The sequence below is a fragment of the Ostrinia furnacalis genome, unplaced genomic scaffold (assembly GCF_004193835.3).
Source record: "Ostrinia furnacalis isolate ACB-3 unplaced genomic scaffold, ASM419383v2 OfSCF2811, whole genome shotgun sequence".
Lineage (NCBI taxonomy): Eukaryota > Metazoa > Arthropoda > Insecta > Lepidoptera > Crambidae > Ostrinia > Ostrinia furnacalis.
The window spans coordinates 99,897-119,983 of record NW_021133050.1 but is presented as its reverse complement, the minus strand read 5'-3'; the positions used below and the strand labels follow the sequence as shown (position 1 = coordinate 119,983).

General features: G+C 37.4%; 2 protein-coding genes across 4 annotated transcripts in view; one reads left to right on the top strand and one right to left on the bottom strand.

Moving 5' to 3' along the window:
* The window catches only part of LOC114356502 (paramyosin-like), a 37,980-nt gene extending 26,750 nt beyond the window's left edge, over positions 1-11,230 (top strand). Inside the window, exons 10-19 of one of the 3 annotated variants that reach the window (XM_028309711.1) lie at positions 429-598; positions 1,494-1,704; positions 3,828-4,037; positions 4,443-4,679; positions 5,248-5,433; positions 5,991-6,521; positions 7,383-7,580; positions 9,237-9,305; positions 10,253-10,332; positions 10,681-11,230. In XM_028309711.1, the coding sequence (XP_028165512.1) occupies positions 429-598; positions 1,494-1,704; positions 3,828-4,037; positions 4,443-4,679; positions 5,248-5,433; positions 5,991-6,521; positions 7,383-7,580; positions 9,237-9,305; positions 10,253-10,309 (1,869 nt within the window). In that variant the 3' untranslated portion in view covers positions 10,310-10,332; positions 10,681-11,230. Of the gene's footprint in view, positions 1-428; positions 599-1,493; positions 1,705-3,827; positions 4,038-4,442; positions 4,680-5,247; positions 5,434-5,990; positions 6,522-6,895; positions 6,998-7,190; positions 7,298-7,382; positions 7,581-9,236; positions 9,306-10,252; positions 10,333-10,680 lie in introns of those variants that run through there. The other 2 variants (XM_028309713.1, XM_028309712.1) reach the window with 2 other exon arrangements.
* Positions 11,231-13,658: 2,428 nt separating this feature from the next.
* Positions 13,659-18,970, bottom strand: LOC114356505 (uncharacterized). Its single transcript, XM_028309717.1, has one exon. The coding sequence runs from the start codon at positions 18,936-18,938 to the stop codon at positions 13,824-13,826; it is 5,115 nt and encodes a 1,704-aa protein (XP_028165518.1). The 5' UTR covers positions 18,939-18,970; the 3' UTR covers positions 13,659-13,823.
* Between the last annotated feature and the right edge of the window lie 1,117 nt (positions 18,971-20,087).

Below are 20,087 nucleotides of genomic sequence, written 5' to 3'. Positions count from 1 at the left end.
AGCCGAGTTTTTGGTTGCATCTAGTTGTGCTAATACATTAGGTACATTTAATACGTAACGACTTATATTTAAACCGTGTAACAATTAAATTAAATGATGAGGTAGAAATTATTTATTGCCTTTGAATTGGGCGATTTTTGATTAAATATTGATTCGTCTCTCGAAAAGTTTCGGAAACTGGCGACAAATTGAGCTTGCGCTACAAGCTTCACCATACATTTTGTTTATTCAATCCGTTAGTAAAGGCCATTTTGTCTTGTTCCTGATACAGGTTGCTTATTACCGGTGACTTTTCCCGCCAGATAATATTATGTCCATCCAAGATCTGTGTATCGCAAAATTATGGTATAAGTTCCTACTGAGCTTTAGGGACTCTATCAGCATCTAAAGGAGACAGGCCCTGAATTTTCCATTATTCGTGATTGCAGCGAGCGCTGATCAGTCGAATGGCGCCGTACAGCCAAGACACGAAGGCGTTCATAGCGCAAGTGAAGCAGGAGTCGCAGAAGCCAGCCGGCTGCGGCGCGCTGGTGGCGTGGAATGACATCAACACGTCGTCCGCGCCTACGACCAAGGAGTTGGAACAACAAGTTCTCAAGTAAGTTTCCCAGCTGTTCGCCTGTTACGATCAAAAGCAAACAAAACGTTCTAAATAAGTAGGTTATGCTCAGAATCAAGACCGAAAACGATCGTCGTTTCAGCCAAATAACGTCCTCTGCTGGACAAAGGCCTCCCCCAAGGTTTTCCTTAATAAACGGTCCTGCACTGCCCGCATCCAGGTTCTTCCCGCAACCTTTACCAGATCGTCGGTCCACCTAGTAGGAGGCCTGCCCACGCTACATCTTCCAGCCCGTGGTCACCACTCGAGAACTTTTCTGCCCCAACGGCCATCGTCTCTGCGATCATTGAGCGAAAAAACAACTCACAACGCTTTGTAATCACTGCAAAACGTCCACATCGCAAAATTCGTGTTATAAATGAATGGCAATAAAGAAAAGCCACGATGTGTCCTGAGCACTAAGTACTACGTAGGTGTAAGTGTCTTTTTCCTGTGCCGCGGATTTCGGCAAGCTTGCGGATCTATTGCAATTTATACGTCTTGTTTTTCCTATCACGCGGACCAGAACTGCACGAAGTCCAAAAAATGTACTAATTATTATGATTGACGTTGCATCTGTTTGCAAAGAAAATTTTGCTATTTAAGAAAAAAAATCGTTTTTATAACAATATCAGACCATGTTTTTGACCTGTTGTCAATATTTTAATTGTGTAACAAATATTGTTAAGTGTAATTAAAATAGTGCAATTAAATATTTTATAAACAATGTGTACTAAAAGTAAGGCCATATTTTAGAACATAAATAAACACAAACTTAGTTGGGTAGTGTTTGTTTTATTTGTTATGATGTCAGTACACAGTTTACTTAATTATAAAGTGTTCATGAGTTTGAAAGATTCTTTAATTATCTAATAATATTTGACGTTGATTACAGACTCATAACAGAGAAGAAGCAAATTGAGGATCAAACAGGAAAAATCAGGAAGGGACTTGAGAAAAGGATAAAGGAATTAGAAGAAGAATTGGAAACGACCAAACGGCAAATGGCGGCGGCGGTCTGCGGCGCTGAAGTAAAGAAAGGAAAGTTGAATGAGCAGATCAACAAGATTGAAAACGAAATCCTCAAGGAGAAAGAAAACGAGAAGGTTTGTTCTACTACCTGTGATTTTTACGTGTTCACAAGTTTTGTAATACAGGCTGCACTTGCCCCAGTATAGTCAAAGTCAAAGTCAAAATTTCTTTATTTGTTTAGACTAATAAATAGTTCTTACAAATCGTCATATGCTCTTAAGGAGCCTCTACATGTCTCATAATCTTTTTACCCTACCAGCGCTTCGAGACCAACATTTGGCAAGTGCTGAGAAGAAGCGCCGCAACAAACTCAGTCACCACTGTCTGCCGGCTAATATAAATAAATAGAAATAGTAGTACNACTTACATAAATTATTAAGGTACTAGTAGAAATGACTCGCATACATAAATTTGAATAACTTGGATTGACCAGTCCTCGAAAGCAGCGCCTGTTCACAGACATGACGAGTGAACCAGCCATCGCTTCACTCGACCATATTAGAGGGAATGTAACGATAGTATAGGTACTATTTATCAATAAGTAATTTAACAAGTCGAATTTTTGTCCTTACAATTTCTACTGTGACTGACAATGAGGTGTAATGCAGAATAATAATCGAATAATTTGATGCTGTTTGAATTTAATAGATGGAGTCAAATCTATTGTTCTGATACAAAGTAATTCAATGGAAAGTCGATTTATTGCAAATAATTCGAAATCGCATTCAAATTCCCGAAGATAAATGAAACAAAATAAGTAAAATTACTATGAAATGTTTCACTGTAACACATCATTATCAGACCGTACTAAGAATGTACGTAACATGTAACAACGTTAAACTCCTTGACCATGACGATTCCTCTGATGAAACACAATCATCGTGCTTTATGATTGAATCACAAGACGGCACATTTATTAGTGATTTAAGATCGCGTCAATATAAGCAATTGCTCTTAGAACACAACAAACAAACGGTAATGTGCACTGAACGCAGTGTAGAAAGCACTCCAATTATTTTTATCGTGTCATTACTTGAGTGTCTCAGAACATCTAAGAATGTGATCGATGTGTAGTTTTAAACATTTTACTAGAATATTTAGTTTGGTTAATGAAATTAGTGCAACTTATACCTTTTATTATACCTATTGTTCAACTATCATCACTCCCAGGGTATCCTGGAAGAGATTGCTTGTTACCGATGAGACCGCTTTAATTGTGCCGTTTCGGTTTGGTATTTCTTGTTGTATCATTCTTGTGTGGTGTACATTAATGTATAGATATTTAAGAGTATTAGACTAGTCATTAGGTTATGGATAAAATTAATTAATTTATTACTCATAATAACTACGTACGTTCACATGAAAGTTCATTTTATTCACTTCACAATGTACAAATATTAAAGACAGATGTTAAAAAAATGTTACATTGCTACCTCCCAGAGGTATATGTGATTTGTAAATTACAGACGTCATCCAGATCTATCTCAAAGATTATTATTATTGTCGCGATAACTAAAAAATTCATCAAGTGAGTAGAAGCAGTTTGAGATCAATAATCTTGAAGTTTATTACTAAACGGTCTTAATTTATTTTCCAATTTTATGTGTTTCGGTATTTTATTAAATTTTTTTACTGCCATATAAAAAGGACTACAATTGAGCATTTTGATTCTGGAAGGTGGTAAGTATAGCCTATCTTTATGTCTGGTGTTAACGTTATGCCTATAAAAGCATTATAAAAATTCATGGATCTAGTTATACATGCTAGGGCTCAGTTAAGGAGCGTAATTAGGTACTTCCCTACTATCTAAAGCTATTTCCTCGTCAGCAAACATAATTCAAACATAATAATCTTTCTTCTTCGTCGCTACACTCTCGCCAGAGTGGTCGTGGTCGTCACACCTGATTTGGTGGCAAGCTTTACAATCCGTCGCCATTCCTCTCTCATTGCGGCGAGAGTGGACCTCCCTCATTGTGCCGCGCGCTCTTGTGCTCTCAATCTCAACCTTCCTCTTTAACTTTTTAACTGATAATAGTGACTGAGTTTCTTGCGCTGCTTCTTCTCAGCACTGGCCCATTTATTGTCCTGAAGCAGTGGTAGGGTTAATACTGGGACGTGTAAAAGTGCTTTTTAAAGCCTATCAGAAATAAACGAGTTTTATGAGTTTTTTTAGGAGTTTTTAAAATGCAAATTTCAGTTGCCAGTAGACCCGACTATGGGGAGCAAGATACGAGCGCTACTGATCACCGAGCAGGAGTTGAAGAGCAGAGTGGCAGAGCTGGAGCGTCGCGAACAAGCTTACCTGGAGATGCTCACTCAGGCCGACGACATGTGGGCGGAGATGGAAGGCGGCTACAAGAAGAAGATCGAGGAGTCGCAGACCACGGAGAATCAGTTGAAAGGGAAGGTAAAGTATCTCTTGGTTCATCATTTCAGCCACAGGATATCCACTGCTGAACATAGGCAATGATTTCCACATCGCCCGGTTGGTAACGGATTGCGCCTTCCTGCTACCCTCCACCAACACCTCCACCTTGTGTGTGGACGTCTCACGCTGCGTTTTCCGGTACATACATGGCCTCCAGAACCTTGTTGCCCCATCAGCAAGCTGAAGTGGCAATGCCAGCATCACTTGGATATTCAGCGTTTCATTATTTTCTACACAGGATGCTGTTTGCGATCACATGTTGAAAGTAGGTAATACAAATTATAGATCTATAATCCAACAACTTTTATGTATTTATGTTCAAATATAATACATAGCTTTTCACAGTCACCCAAAAGATTGTCCTTAAAATTGTGTTCATTTCAGGTAAAGAAACTGGAATCCGAGCGGGACACTTACAAGAAGTGTTTTGAACCAATGAAGAAGAAACTGCGAGAAGTAGAAGAATCCGAATCAGGTCTCCGCATAGCCTTGGAGAAGGCCGAAAGAGATGCAAAGGCGCTGAAGGCTCAAAACACCAACTTGGTGGCAATGTTCGGCAAAGCAGATGCCGAGGCCAAGAAATCTGAAACGGCTTTCAAGGCTTTGGATGCGAAGTTTAAGGTACGTTATTTGGATATCATCATTTCATCATCATTTCAGCCATAGGACGCCCACTGCTGAACATAGGCCTCCCCCAATGCTTTTCATGTTAATCGTTTGGTAGCGGCCTGCGTCCAGCGTTTACCTGCTACCTTTATGATGTCGTCGGTCCACCTTGGGACCTTATTTGGATATCATTAGTGCGAAATAGGTAGGTTTTACTATAACAATAGGAGACTCCTATAGCACACCTTCGCCACGGAACCATAACAGCGAAACGACTACGTTGGTGATGTGAACACGGGAGTTTTGTGTTAAATGTCGGCGACCATTAAAGTTCCCAACTTTTCTAAAGAAATAAAATGTGTGAATACAAGAAAAACTACTGTGAAGCTCGTTTTTTTCAACTAGGTACTAACACTTACTTTCTTAGTTTTCAGTTTGCGATGGAAGTTTGAGTAAAATCATTATCTTGGATTAGGGTCCCACTTTATTCACGCGTGTTTGCGTAAAAATCAAATTGTTGGCAGTGTTCTTTTTTAGTATTGGAAAATCCCTACTTTAGACGTCCCTTAAAATAACTTTTCAGAAAGAAATGGAGCAACTGCGGAAGATCAACAAACAGCTGGACGACGATCTGAAGAGCCACAGGGAGTCTTCCAAGAAGACAGAGGTCAGCTTCATGGGTGACCTGGAGTGCATTCGCAAGGAGCTGCACAGGACGTGCAAGAACAACCAAGATTTGGAAGTCACCAACAGCGAACTGAAGGAAGAGGTAACGATTGATACTAACTCACCATTTATCGACTTGGGATTATTTTAACTGAATTACAATCTTCTAATTAACTAGCGAAAGGTCTTAACATTGAGATATCAAAGATTTTGTATTTGATAAAAATCTTAATAACCACTTAATTGTACAATGACATCTAACTGAATGAATTTTAAGCTCCGCATGATTTTAAATAATACCTAAGTATTTATAACTGCCAAAATGAACATAAAAACAGACCGATTAATGTTTCGTCTAATTGTTGACGAACTTTCATGCCTTGTTTAGTTAAGGTTAATTAGAAGATTAAAAATATGACTAGATAACTATGGTTTCGGATTAAACAGTAGTTAAAATTTGAATGTGTTGATGCTTTGGCACTCTTTTTGCTAACGCTTTGAATGTTTGCGCTTTGTTTGTTTCGTTAACGCGACGCATGTTGGCTTTACCCACTCGGAATCGACGGTTTTATTGTTGGGCGGTTTAATGCATGGCGGAAGAATGTAAATATGCATGCAGCGGTGTCATGGAAGACCTTCTAAGAAGACGTGTGTTCTCAGGTGGAATCTCTGGAAAAGCAGCTAGCTATAACTCAGAAAGCATTGCAACAGTGCAAAAGGAAATGTGACGAAAAAATCAAAACTCTCAGCCACGAGTTGTCGATCAAAACTGAGGAGTTAGAGGAATTGAGGAGTGAGACTATGCGGCAGTCGTACCACGCGTCGCGGGTGGAACTCCAGCCGGAGAGAACGGAATACATAGACGAGGGCTATTCAATATATACGGCCGTGCCAAAGAAGACCGACTATGGGAGGATGCATCACAGCATGAGCTACATCACCTCGGACGCCAGGTGCTCCTGCCCGTCCATGAGGAGCCAGCTAGTCAGCCAACTGATCGAAGACCTGTTCGATAGAATACACAACACCGCAGACGACGATTTGACGAGACTCTGCAAAGATATAACCCCCGTCTGCGGCAGAGAAGTGACTGTTGAAACCAAAGCAAAAATTACTAATTACCTCTTAATGGCGATTTCGAAGGAGCTCGTTAGGTCCATAGGAGACGCCGACGCTAAGACTGATACAGAGGTCAGTATGGTTGTGGATTATATTCTAATACCGTAATAGGTTGTGACTAAAATACCTTGTTAACTGAGTTCTTTATTCTTACTAAATGGTGGTTGAAAGCTTAACCGATGGGATAAACATGGTTCTGCTAAAAACCATATTCTTAATTCTTACATAATCTGTTATATTTCAGTTTGACCATTCAAATGCGTCAATATTTAATAAAAAACTATCCAATGTTATATCCTACTATCGCGGGCGGCGAGTGCCATTTGAAGGGTAGCAAATAATCTGGGGGCACGGCAGTGCCCCCACCAAGTCGAGCAAAAAAGCGGCACGGCCGTACCATCCTTTTCTCGAAGCAATTCAGGCCATTTTCNCGCCGCGTGTTTTAGGAGTGGCAGCGCGCCGTGTCCTCGATGATGTACGCCGTGCCGGGCGCGGGCGGCGAGTGCCATTTGAAGGGTAGCAAATATATGTAGCGTGAAAGGGTAACAAACATAAATAAGTAGGATAGGTCCAACCCTTTTTAGGGTTCCGTAGCCAAATGGCAAAAAACGGAACCCTCATAGATTCGTCATGTCTGTCTGTCTGTCCGTCCGTATGTCACAGCCATTTTTTGTAGTGTAAGTTGCTCAGATAGTTGTCTATTTCGAAACGGGTTCGGGTTTATACCGCCGCGTGTTTTAGGAGTGGCAGCGCGCCGTGTCCTCGATGACGTACGCCGTGCCGGGCGCCGGCGGCGAGTGCCATTTGAAGGGTAGCAAATATATGTAGCGTGAAAGGGTAACAGACATAATATTAGTAGGATAGGTGCTATATTTTTTGTAGTCAGTTGTCTATTTCGAAAGGGGTTCGGGTTTATACCGCCGCGTGTTTTAGGAGTGGCAGCGCGCCGTGTCGTCGATGACGTACGCCGTGCCGGGGTCGGGCGGCGAGTTCGCGTCGCTGCGGTTGGCGGGCAACGCGGGCGTGGTGCACGGCGCCGCGCGGCTGGCCAGCGTGAGTTGCGCGTGCGCCGCCGCGCGACTGTGCGCCGCCGTGCCCGAGATAGCGGACAGCGTCAAGCTCTGTCAGGAGGTATGATACATGTGCCATGTTACAGTTCCAAAATACTGAACTGTCCTATCCATGACATTAATAATAATAATAATAAATCTTTGGACAATTTCACACAGCGCCAGCTAGCCCCAAAGTAAGCAACTTAATGCTTGTGTTATGGGTGCTAAGCTTAACGGATATACTACTTATATACTTTTTTTTTTTAAATACATACATAATATTATACATAGTAACACCCAGACCCGTCACAGAAATTAAAATTCATCATTTCAATTTCTGCCCGGCCGGGAATCGAACCCGGGACCTCTCGGCATAGTAGTCCGCTCTGAACCACTACACCAAACGGCCGACATTGACAGCGGGGCGCCACCGTCAGTATCGGATCGCTGGGTCCCATTTTTGCCATGTTGGAAACCATATAGTTGAACGATGGTAGCGCCCCCCTGTCATTGAATTTGGTGGGACAGTTCAGCGTGGGTCATCTATAGGAGACCGTATAAATGAGACAAGAGTTGGTATTAGTCTCAGATATTACTTAGTCTGTACTACACGAGTATTTATAAGATGTAGATTATAGATAAATGACGTCACAGCATCTACACTAAAGCCTGGACCAGGCTTTATATGTGATAAATGTGCTGACACTGTGAACGTGATCAAGATAAGATATGAAGAGATTAAGTATTGTGCATACCGGCACAATACACTTCCTACCTTCTTTTCAGCCGAAAGATGTCCACTGCTGGACAAGCCTCCCCCAAGGATAGCCGAGCCGAAGGATAACCGGAAGACGTAGCGTGGACAGGCCTCCCACTAGCTAGGTGGACCGACGATCTGGTGAAGGTCGCGGGTGGTGCCTGGATGCGATCGGCGCAGGACCGGTCTTTGTGGAAATCCTTGGGGGAGGCCTTTGTCCAGCTGTGGACACTTCCTATGCTGGCCAGAAAAGTTGGGGAGAGACATGCACAGAGAGATTTATTTCTTTCATTTTGTGTTTTCAAATTATACTTCAACTAGCAGCGGCACGCGACTTCGTACACGTGGATCCCGTTTTACCCTCTTAGGGGTGGAGTTTCGTAAAATCCTTTCTTAGCGGATGCCTACGTCATAACATCTACCTGCATGCCAAATTTCAGCCCGATCCATCCAGTGGTTTGGGCTGTGCGCTGACAGATCACTATGTCAGTCAGTCACCTTTGAGTTATACATAATACAGGGTGGAATTTTGTAATGCCACCTGGAGGGAAAGTACTCTTAATACTGTAGATAGAAAATTTTACTTAAAGAAAACATTCCTTTATTTTTGGAAAGAAAGAGAACTGCATTCAATAATTCATATTCACATAATCAGAGCAGAATCTGATAGCGTAGGTTGGTCTGTCTATAACAGTCTTTCCCAAAGTGGGCGATAACGCCCCCTTGTGGGCGCTGCAGGCTTAAAGGAGGGCGGTAAGAGACCCAGAAAAAAAATCGGGACGTTGTGTAGAGGCTTGGGAGACGTCATCTACTAGGAGGACTCTTAGACACCGACTGAGCTCGACTCTTGACTACAAAAATGGGGGGCGCTAAAAAATAATTTATTCTCAAAGTGGGCAGTAGACTAAATAAGTTTGGGAACCGCTGGTCTATAATATTAATTTGCCTTTTGATTAAATATTGTTTCAATTGTTACAGGAAGTGTTAGACCATGGAGATGTTAAGATTATGGAGGAGCAGTTAGCGAATGCCATTGAAAGTATTGTTGTAAGTATCCATGTTTCTTTTTAAATTTATTATCAGCATCACAGGTCATTTAGACTTATCTGTAGGAGCATGCCCCATACTTATTTACCAGAGGCAAATGGAGGATTTGACCTACACTCCCCACCCTGGCTAGACCGGTTGGGTTTAGTTGACCTGAGCCCCGATTACGGTAACTTTTAACGTTTCCAATCCAGACGCGCTTCATCGATTCTGCGATACGATTGGTCGTTCAACAGCGTACGTCAGCTGTTTTGACCAATCTTATCGCAGAATCGATGAAGCGCGTCTGGATTGGAAACGTTAAAAGTTACCGTAATCGGGGCTCGGTAATACAGCCCCCTAGACAAAATGCAAAATCGAATCTGTCAAAACTCCATACAAAAAAAGGCCTTTCGACCACTTTTCGACTGGTTTGCGATTATAATGTGCACTTTGTCTAGACCCACAGGTATACTAAATACTTAGCATAGGCATCTGACTCACAAAGAATGAACATCAAACTTATCTTATACATTCACTATGTAACTATGTACGATTTTTGTGTGAGTAAAATAAAGATTTATTTATTGGATTTAGGGCTAATATTTCAATCGTCGGATAACTTTTAACTGAAGAATAGGTTTGGCATATTAACAGTTTCAGCCCCCTTAGACAAAACGCACTTTTTGATCGAATCGAAAATCGAATCCGTCAAAACTCCATACAAAAAAGGGGCTTTTCGACCACTTTTCGACTGGTTTGCGATTATAATTTGCACTTTGTCTAGACCCACTGTATGGGAAATATGTCAAAATGACAAGTTTATTCTTCAGTGAAAATATACCTTTTACGACATTCACAGGACGAATGGGAGTGGAATGAGTGGATCTACTCTACAAAAAATTTTGCCAATTTATAGGTTTAAAATAAAATAAAAATTGTGTTTATAATTCGTTATGTTTTTTCAGAATTGTCCATCTTGTGCGTTGGGTACAAATGCGATAGTTTGGAGCACAGACGTTTAGAGACGATAGTTGTGCGAATTTGTGTAAGTTCATATTAATTTAATAATTAATACACATAAACTAAACTAAAATATAGTGCAAAAAATGCATTCTGCACAAGCAATCCACATTATAACACGAAATAATCTAAAATATAGTGCAAAAAAATGCATTCTGCACAAGCAATCCACATTATAACACGAAATAATTATAATTTTATTAACATGTAAATAGTAAGAAATCTATTTTAGAATTTTGAGCAACATGTGAATTATTAAACGTTTTTTTTAGTTTGACCTTAATTAATTAAACGTAATAACGTCATTTTAATATACAGAGATATCTTTCTTTCTAATTCTTGCCTAATGTATAAAACTTTGTTTCCATTACAGGTGTTAAACCTCCACCGACCTCACTCTGGTGCCTTCATTAGTTAAGCCAGTTAAATATAACGAAATGTACATAATGTTTGTATTATAGAATAATAATAATACTCTTTATAATAAACGTAAGCGAAACATATCGAACAATCGTACCTTCAATCGATGTAAAAAAATCGAACTATTAATTTTTAAGGTCACATCACATTAGCGATTTTATGTAAGTTGACAGTTTCATTGATATTGGGGAATCTTGTATTTTTTTCACCGGTAGATACTTTGCAACTTTTTATTATTACTATACGCGGGGTATTTATTTTTCTTCACAGAACGCTTTGTGACTAATTTAGCCAATGGCATTAATCGCCTATGGAGTTTTTAAAAGCTAAATAATGAAAAATGCCTGGTAAGCTGAATATTCTGTCCCCAGATTGTAACACGTCCGCTCTTTGTTGTCAAATATTTTTATTTCGAATCTCAGACTGCAATTTATTGACCTTTGCAAAAGTCTTAAAAACTTGTAAAGTGTTAACGCTATTTGGGTTAAAACAAACTTGTTTTAGATATCAAATGCAAAGAGACTAAGCGCGTTAGTCTTCAAAAAACTTTAATCGCTTGTGTGATACCTACTACGGATTTTTTGACTCATCGTTTTTCGTGCCAATAATTTTATTGTGTTTTCGAAGTTTTTTTTCCGTTGTAAATAGTTTTGACAAATCAATTTGTTATTTTGTATCTAACGTCACTCACGAATTAGCGATTTGTATCTTTGTCTACTTTAAAAAATGATTTTATTTACAAAAAGATTAATTTTATTCGACGAATTAAAAAATATTATTTAAACTGGTGTTTTATTTTTATACTTACAACCCATGAATCTCGTAATAATAGTGTCTATGCATCCTACACGCGAATATGACCGAAATGGATAGTGTAAGAAGCACCCCTTTCATTTCGTTTCGCTTTGTCTCACTTCCGAAAATTATCGGTAAATGCGCCTGAGTCAAAGTGCCGAATAACGAAGTAACGAATTTGAACTTTGTTATTATGATCAAGAGTGCCAATTGCAATGGAAGCCCCTACCTGAATACCATGTTGCCTAGAGGTAGGTACGCGTCCATTGGCTCGCGCTAAACGCACCGCGCAGTTTGCTTTGTATGATTTACTAGCACTGCATAAATGATAGTGGACGCCTTACCTCGAATTTTACGGGCAGCGGGGCGGTAGCGACGCGGGAGCGGCCGTCAACTGACCCCGTTTTCGAAACCAGTGCGCATAATCCAGCCTGACATCATGTATACTCTGGTCCGTGAGCACGTAGAATTTTGTCCAATGACCCCAAGCTATCTATCCTTATCGCTCGCGCGTAATTATGTTGCTATTGCGCTCGCACAATCACTGCGGGTGCCAGTCGCACAGTCGCGACAGCAATATAATTACGCGCGAGCGATAAGGATGGGTAGCTAAGGGGTCATTGGACAAAATTCTACGTGCTCACGGACCGGGCTTTAGTACCTACCTCTATCTATTAAGCCAATGATCCTTTAGTCACTAATCCCATGTCACTAATGGGGCCTCACCCTTAGGTGGGTTCTAAATTCAAACTATTTTGCAGGTCGTGAAGTCAGCAAATTTATGTTGTCGCAGTGCAGCATCTATCACGCGACCGAAAAAAGAGCCGAAACCTAAAGAACCCCCGAAGAAGCACGACTGTCAATATAAGCCAGCATGAAACTTTCAAATTTAAAAACTTTGCGTAAACCACCACATAGGTAGAGAAGAAAAATATCAATTTGTTCGTGCACCAACCGCGATTCCTTCGAACGCTTTGCACTATGAAACAAAGTATGCTGTACATGTAAACAAGACAAAGCTCAAAAATATTTCCAGGGGAGTAAGAAGCCCAAGCAAATATTCCTTTAAACCGCCTGAAAAAAACTGCCTCAAAGAGCGTCTTCAAATGTCCTCATGTCTAAAAAAACTTACAAATATAATAGTAACAATATGTCCACATTGTCCACTGAAACATTACAACTCTCACATTCTCTAAGCGCGACCGTCACTAGCTCTCGCAACTCGCAACAAAGAATTTGATACGAATGCAGCTCAGATAAGTGCACAAATTATGAAAGTGCCGCACAAAGATTTTACCGACTCAATATCTCATAGTAAACCAGAAACTTCTTTACCAAAACCAACTAAGTTTATGAAATATGAATATTAAGAAGAATAAAAGAAAGCGTGCAGTTGCAAAGTATGCGAATGCTTAGTAATTGGTAAGACTGCGAATTTATGCAAAATGCAAACATTAATGAAAAGTTTCGATTAAGTATGAAGTTAAAATTTAACCCTGTATACGATGTGATAGATCGAAGTCATCAAAGAAGTCCGGTTGTAATGTAGGTATGCAACGTAAAATTTTTCTTTACAGAATTATTATTAAATACCTACTTTCTTAAAATGATTGTTTTGTTTTCATTTAAATATTTTATTTGTAATTTCATAGAAAATTCAAAAACGGCTGGAGTAGGTAGGTACTTAGGTAATTCGAAGAAATAAATAAAAAACAACTATCATAATAATATTTTTTAATATAATAATGTAGGTAGGCTATTATCGATATAAATCAATATAACATCAATATAATTAGTTTGTTCTTATTAAATAATTTGTTATTATAATAATAATAATTAATCGTTTTATTCCGAGAACTTAGCGATAAGGGTTAATAACAAACACTAAGTTTACCCTTAAATTATCGGTAAAAAATTACAACCCAATTAAGTTAACTGCGCACCCGGCAGCCGTGACGTCACGTTGATGGTACAGACGCGAGGGGCCGAACGCGGGGAGGAGTGTGGGTGAGTGCGAAGGAGAGTTACATTTCAGCGAGGTGGGTAGTTAGCTCAATCGGATAGTATATTTGTATGTCTAGGAAAAAGAAATGAGAACATCTATTCTTATATCTACATAATATTATTCTTCATTAGTCATCAATCAAAATCACAATAAAATTTTCTATAGAAATTTGATCACTACTTGCCCGGGGCCACAGTATAATAATTAAGCATTAATTAATTTGTTCATAATATTTGTTTTCGGCATAAAATCTCTCTTTTTACAAGCTTTTATTTACTTTTTCAATTCTAANTTTTTCAACTTTGAGAGTTATATGTATCAGTAACCAGTTCCCAAAATAATTTTATGTAATCTGAGAGAGCACTTCTCATATTTGGCGTAATTTCAGTTGCTGTATCGATGTCCACGTCAGCAAGTTGGGGTATCATGCGTTGCACCATTCTCCATATAGACATGAAATTTTGTAGATTTATTTTGAATGGAAGTATTTTCCTTACAAACGCCGGAAAAACAAAGTCAATAAACTTATCATCATCATCATCCCATATATTATTTAAGCATTGTTTAAATCTATGTATTAGGTCATCGTTGTTAGATCCAAGGGCACTGAAAAGAAGTAAACTATTGGATGTGAGTTCCGTAAATTCATCAATATTCTCTTCATTCAAATTACATTGAATACACTCAAATATATAATTTTGTATATCTAATAAATTTTCCTCAACAGCAATATTCAGGGATGTTTTGAGAATTGAAAAATTAAAACCTTCCGGAACTACTTGGTTTTCTTTCCCCTGTTGTATGAATGATTTGAAAACTATCTTTTTATTTTGCTCTGAATTTATTACATTCATAAACCCAGAATCGTTTCTTAGTTTATGATCAAAGAATGTACGGACGCCCCCACTAGCTTTGTATAGCACTATATTCATTATAAAACGCCATAGTTCTTCTATATCAGGACTACTCATTTCAGAATTCGAACTTTTAATTAGCAAATCACATATATACTCGATAGCAAAATATTCTGCGAAGACTAAATGTACAAATCTTGGAACTTTATCGATGACTGTTACTATGATACCAGTTTTTTCCTTCCCAGTGTTTATTTGTATCATGATTTTGTCTATATCGTCTAAAACACTTTCAGGTAGTAACCGTTCCAAATCGATACGGTTAAATATTGCGCACAGGGCCATTTTTTTATGGTCTTCAACAAATTTTAACCTTTGATTTTCCAAAGTCTCTTCGATAGCAGACTTGCTTGGATCCACATAGTTTTTTTGTTCAAAAAGTATTTTTTTGAATTTGATGTCAAGGAATTTCTTGAATAAATTGAACGATTCTGTGTTAATATCCCATTTATCATAACCTTGGTCTTCACTCTCATTGTATTTGATTTGGCTGTAAAAATATTCCGCTGCCATGTATAGGTGAAGTGGATTTTCTGATACTGCAGTAAGTGCACGAACATTTGACTGTCGTTCGAAAACTGGTCCATAACTAGTCAAAACTGAGTAAACATCAGCACATTTGTTTTTCAAATCTCTCACTTCATCATCTGAGTAACAATTTAATGGATTTGCAGAAAATTTGTTATGAAAAAAGCTCACTAGTGTGACATAAACAGTGTACAGAGGGACACTTACCATTGTTATGTGTCGGCTTTCATCAGATAGTCTATTAAGCATATAATCGAAAAATATGTTCAGGTTGTCTATTTCTTCTTTTTTCAAGTCCGATATTCGAAAGTTTATTTCAAAATATTTCATTAAATAAATGGTCTGTTCATGCTTCGAAAGTGGGCGAAGTGTAAATCCAGTTCTTCCCAGTTCCGTTTCTAGAACGTTTTTGATATGATTGTATGATCGTGTAGTTACCCATATGCGGTTCTGGTTTGCACCCATTCGAGGACAATTACAGGTCTTCGAAGTTGATGGTTCTGTTTTTTGTAGCAAAGATATAACGTTTTTTACATTGATCATAGGGTCAAAAGGTTGTAACAACTCACAATTTGGAAGATGAAAGGTTCTTGTAAGATGTTTTAGTAAACATATTACTTTCTTTTCATATTGTGGACAGATTTCATCAAACCCATCAAATATTATTATTAGATTTCCCCTGTTTAAATAATCTATGAACAGGCGCAACTCAAACGAGACTAGTGGGTCCTTAATGAAACTTTCTACTTGCACATTATTTCCTGCATCTACTTTGATTTTGAACGCATTTTTTACATTTGTTCTTGTGCCGATATTCTGTGCTCCATTGTTTGTGCAAAGTTTATTTATAGCAGTCTTACAAATAAATATTATTGCTTCTTCTTTCGATATGTTATCGTTAGGCCACTTTGAAAAGTCAGACGAGTAGTCATTTAAATTTACATATAGTATCCACGAACTGAGATCAGAAAATTCATGTTCTATTTCTTTTGTCTGAATAGCGAGTTGATTCATCAATACCGATTTACCCATACCAGGTTCTGCCACGATGAGTACCACATTTTCGTTGATATCTTTAAAAGATTTAATCATAAATTCTTCACCGCGATCTAAATTACGAGGAATGCAATATTGTTTAACCTCATTGTATCTTATATTTCTTAAGGGATTACCTATTTCAATTTTTTCTCCTTTTATTAGCTTTAAAAGTATATGAGAATTAATTAATCTCTTTGATTCTTCTTCTATAACTCTATTAAATTTGACTTCTTCTTCTTGAAAAATAAGAGTCCAATTTCTGGACACATCATCACTATCACAAACAGAATTTAGGTCGCAAATATTGTCGTCTTGCCAAAGGCATTCGACATTGCATTGAGATTTGACGATATCAACAATCTTTTTCTCAGTCACTAGAAAACATTTCTTTTTCTTATTTTCCTTGATAATATCAATAACTTGGCAGAGGTTTTGGGTGTTCTGCTGATTTTTTTGAAGGAATATGAAAGTGTCGAGCTCAGTTGTTTGTAGTTCCGATTTCATATCTTCAAAGTACTTATTTTCCAGAATATATTCAAAGTCCAAAAATGCAGTGTTTCCGTGGTTTTCGAAAAACTGAGCTAATTTGATAATGGTTAGAAAACCTTCAGATGCAGTGATGTTAAACACGTTTGTGTTTGGATCATTCATAAATATTTGTAACCCTAATGTATCAATAATATCGCTTTTAAATTTGATGAGATTCTTTTTGATAGTGTTTAACATAATAAAATTTAAAACAGACAATATAGGGCTATCGACTATTTCTTTTTTAGCTTTTTCATAGTATTGACACATCTTGGTTTTATAATTAGCTTTTTTATTTTTCATCCACCATTTTTGAACTTGGTCGTGAAATTTTAAGAAAATTGCATGTGATTGTATTCGGAGTAATCTATTTTTGTTTTCTTGGCGCAATTGAGACTCAATTTCCATTTTTAAAATATCTTCTATTTCACTCTGTGAGCATTGATTACTTAAAACCCAATATTTATTTAAAAAATCATTTGCATTAAGTTTTTCATCTTCGGTACAATAAAAAGCAAGTTTTGGAAAATCGTCTATGGCAATGTCAAATCTAAATTGATATATATCTAATTTATGTTCACATTGCTCTCTACATTGATCTTTACATTTCTCTTCACATTGCTCTATACATTGCTTATTTAGTTCTTCTAAAAAAAGTTTGCTATTTGCTTCCAATTCATGTGTTTTATTTTCTTTTTCTACATCGCGAAATTGATAAGTTTCTGTCTCACTGTCAAAAGTCAGCAAATTACCAACTAAACCTGCAATTCCACCTTCGTTATCAATAAATCCTTTATTAACGTGTTTTTCTTCTTCTTTGTTTTTACAGAAAATATTTTTATCAATTCTGATTACATTCTTTTTTTCATATTTGGCAATATTTGCCAACATAATAATTATCCGTACTAAATATTCTATTCTGGTTTTTTCCTTACCTTTCTTGAGTGTCAGATCGAGCTTCCCGAACGATACAGGAAGTTTGAAAGATTTTTTTTGTGATTTAAATTCCTCAATTTCAGTTTCGTAACTTTTTTTATTACTTTTATCTTTTCTTTTTTTTTCTTCACCTTTTTGGGATGGGTTATTATTTTCAAAAAGTTTTTCCTTCAATAAACGCATACATGCATCTTCGTCGTCAAAGAAGCTGCTATGGAAAGTTCCTTTTCGATACTTTTCCACTAGATTTGCATTTTCAATTTCTTTTCCTGAAACCTTACTTTCCTGAATTGAACACTGTGATGAAGTTCCTTCACCAAAATTTGTTAAATTAGGTTTTTCTTCTTCAAGTCTTTTTTGTTCAATAGCACCTACATGGATTACTTTTTGTGTCAAAAGGGCATGGTACTTTTGTACAATATTGTCCTTTTTCAACATATTAGAATATGTTTTCTCATTGTCAGTCAAGATAAAAGCCTTTAATAATTCACCTAAAGCTTCAACGTGCTTAAATATAATTAAATTTTGAAGTAATGCTACATCGCTTATTTGAAAATTTTCGTTTATGTTGCTAAATGTTATATTTTTACGAGAGCAAAAAAGTTTTTCGAATCGGTGGCCCCGCAAAATAGACTTTTCTGCTTTATGTTTTCTTTCAATAATATTGTCAGAAGGCGTGAATAGTACTAAATCACAATCTACGTCCTCGTAGGAGCCTTTAAACATGATGTCATCTTTGTTACTTTTGAATTTGTTTTTGATTTGTTCATAACTCTCAAAATATTTAATAAGTTTATAATCATTGGAGTTTTTTAAATCGTCTAAAGTTATTACTTTTTTTGCTATGCCGTCTTGTTGTCTATGTTTAGCTTGCATGAAGAGCATTCTGTCCTTTGATTCTCCATATATTTTATATCTCAAGCAGACGTCGTCCAGTGCTCCTACATTATTAACATTCGTACCCAAATAAAAGTACTCGATTGTCGCATCAGTAAGGCATCGAAATAATATAAGACTTAATATTTTTGATTCGTAAAACTGACCGTCGATACCACTAGCAGTGCCCTCTCTTTTGTCGAAACCTAGTTGTTTTTTACTGTGGGTAAGATTTTTGCCTTGTATTTTTCTTGAAACCTCATTCGAGACGATGTTTAATTGCTCGAATTTTGTTTGTAGTAAGGCTACTACTTCTTCATCGACTTCAGGTAATTCTTTGGCTAACTCATATGGATTTTTGTTGAGACCATTTTTCAAAGTCACGTCAGCTCCCCTGTCAAGTAAGAGTTCAACGATTTTTAAATCACTATTTTGCACAGCTATGTGCAAGGGTCTGTTATCCTTCCTTTTAGGATCAGCGGCATTAGGATTGGCTCCGCTGTCTAAATATCCGAGCACTTCTTGATATTTTTCGTCTTCGCCTTTTTTTGAGCGCAACGATGTAAAAAGGTTTTCCGTGATTTGATCCATTATCGTTATTTTTCAAATTTTTTGTCAGTTTTCTAAAACAAAATAGTTTAATTAATGAAATGCCAATTCAATTCTTATCCATGTCTAAAGTAATATTTTACAGTTAAAGTTATTATTAATCTAATTAGTAGGTATTATTAAGGGGTTAATTTTTATGTCTCAGTAATTTGATTTCACACAAGACGTCCAGCTAAATTTTACAAACACAAAATAATAACCAAAATAAGTAGATGCCGCGTTCTGATGTGATGTGCTGACATTCGGAGATTAATTTATGTGAAGTACCTATATATTTTTTCAACCATTACCATTTAATCCACAATTTCCCTTCAGTTTTCCATAATTACTAAGTAAATTAATGAAAAAATGATTCCATTTTAATTAAATCCTAATACCTCTGTCGGCGCTGGACCGGTCTTTGTGGAAATCCTTGGGGGAGGCCTTTGTCCAGCAGTGGACGTCTTTCGGCTGAAACGAACGAACGAACCTCTGTTGGGAATTCAACCTTTGTAACTTACGTTCTTATTTTTGCAATAGATCGACTTTTTTCGCAGCTTTATGTACTTACAATGCTATTTTCAGTTTCATTTTCACTCACTGTCTTTCACATTGAGACGCTTCAAAACGCCTCGATAGTAAAAATCTTACATAAACAGTTCGTTCACACATAACACCCTTATTACGCTTCAATTAATCAATTAAGTATAGAAGTTAAGTGCAGTTTATTTGGAGGCTACATAAAAATACGTTAGTGTAAAACTTACATTTGCAATGAAAGAAATTTCACGAATTCCGTAACCACATTGTATTGAAGATGATATCAGACAGTTCTTTTTAATCCAGCGACTGTTACGTACGAACCGGTGCGCACAAATGTACCTAAGTAATACCACAAAATACTGTATTCATAATATTATGTTTATCTTATCGCGGTTTATTTATGTCACAGTCAATACGCCAGTCCGTTAACTGGACACAATAAATGGCCAATAGAATGGTTACTGAAAATTACAGAATATTTTTTGTGCAGTAAAATTAGTAGCCTGTCCAAGAGCCCGTTTTCACTATCAATCCCTAATTTTTACGTGACCAATTTGAAAACAAAATTCATGTTGTGTTACCATAGGGTCACTTATTAGGGATTGATGG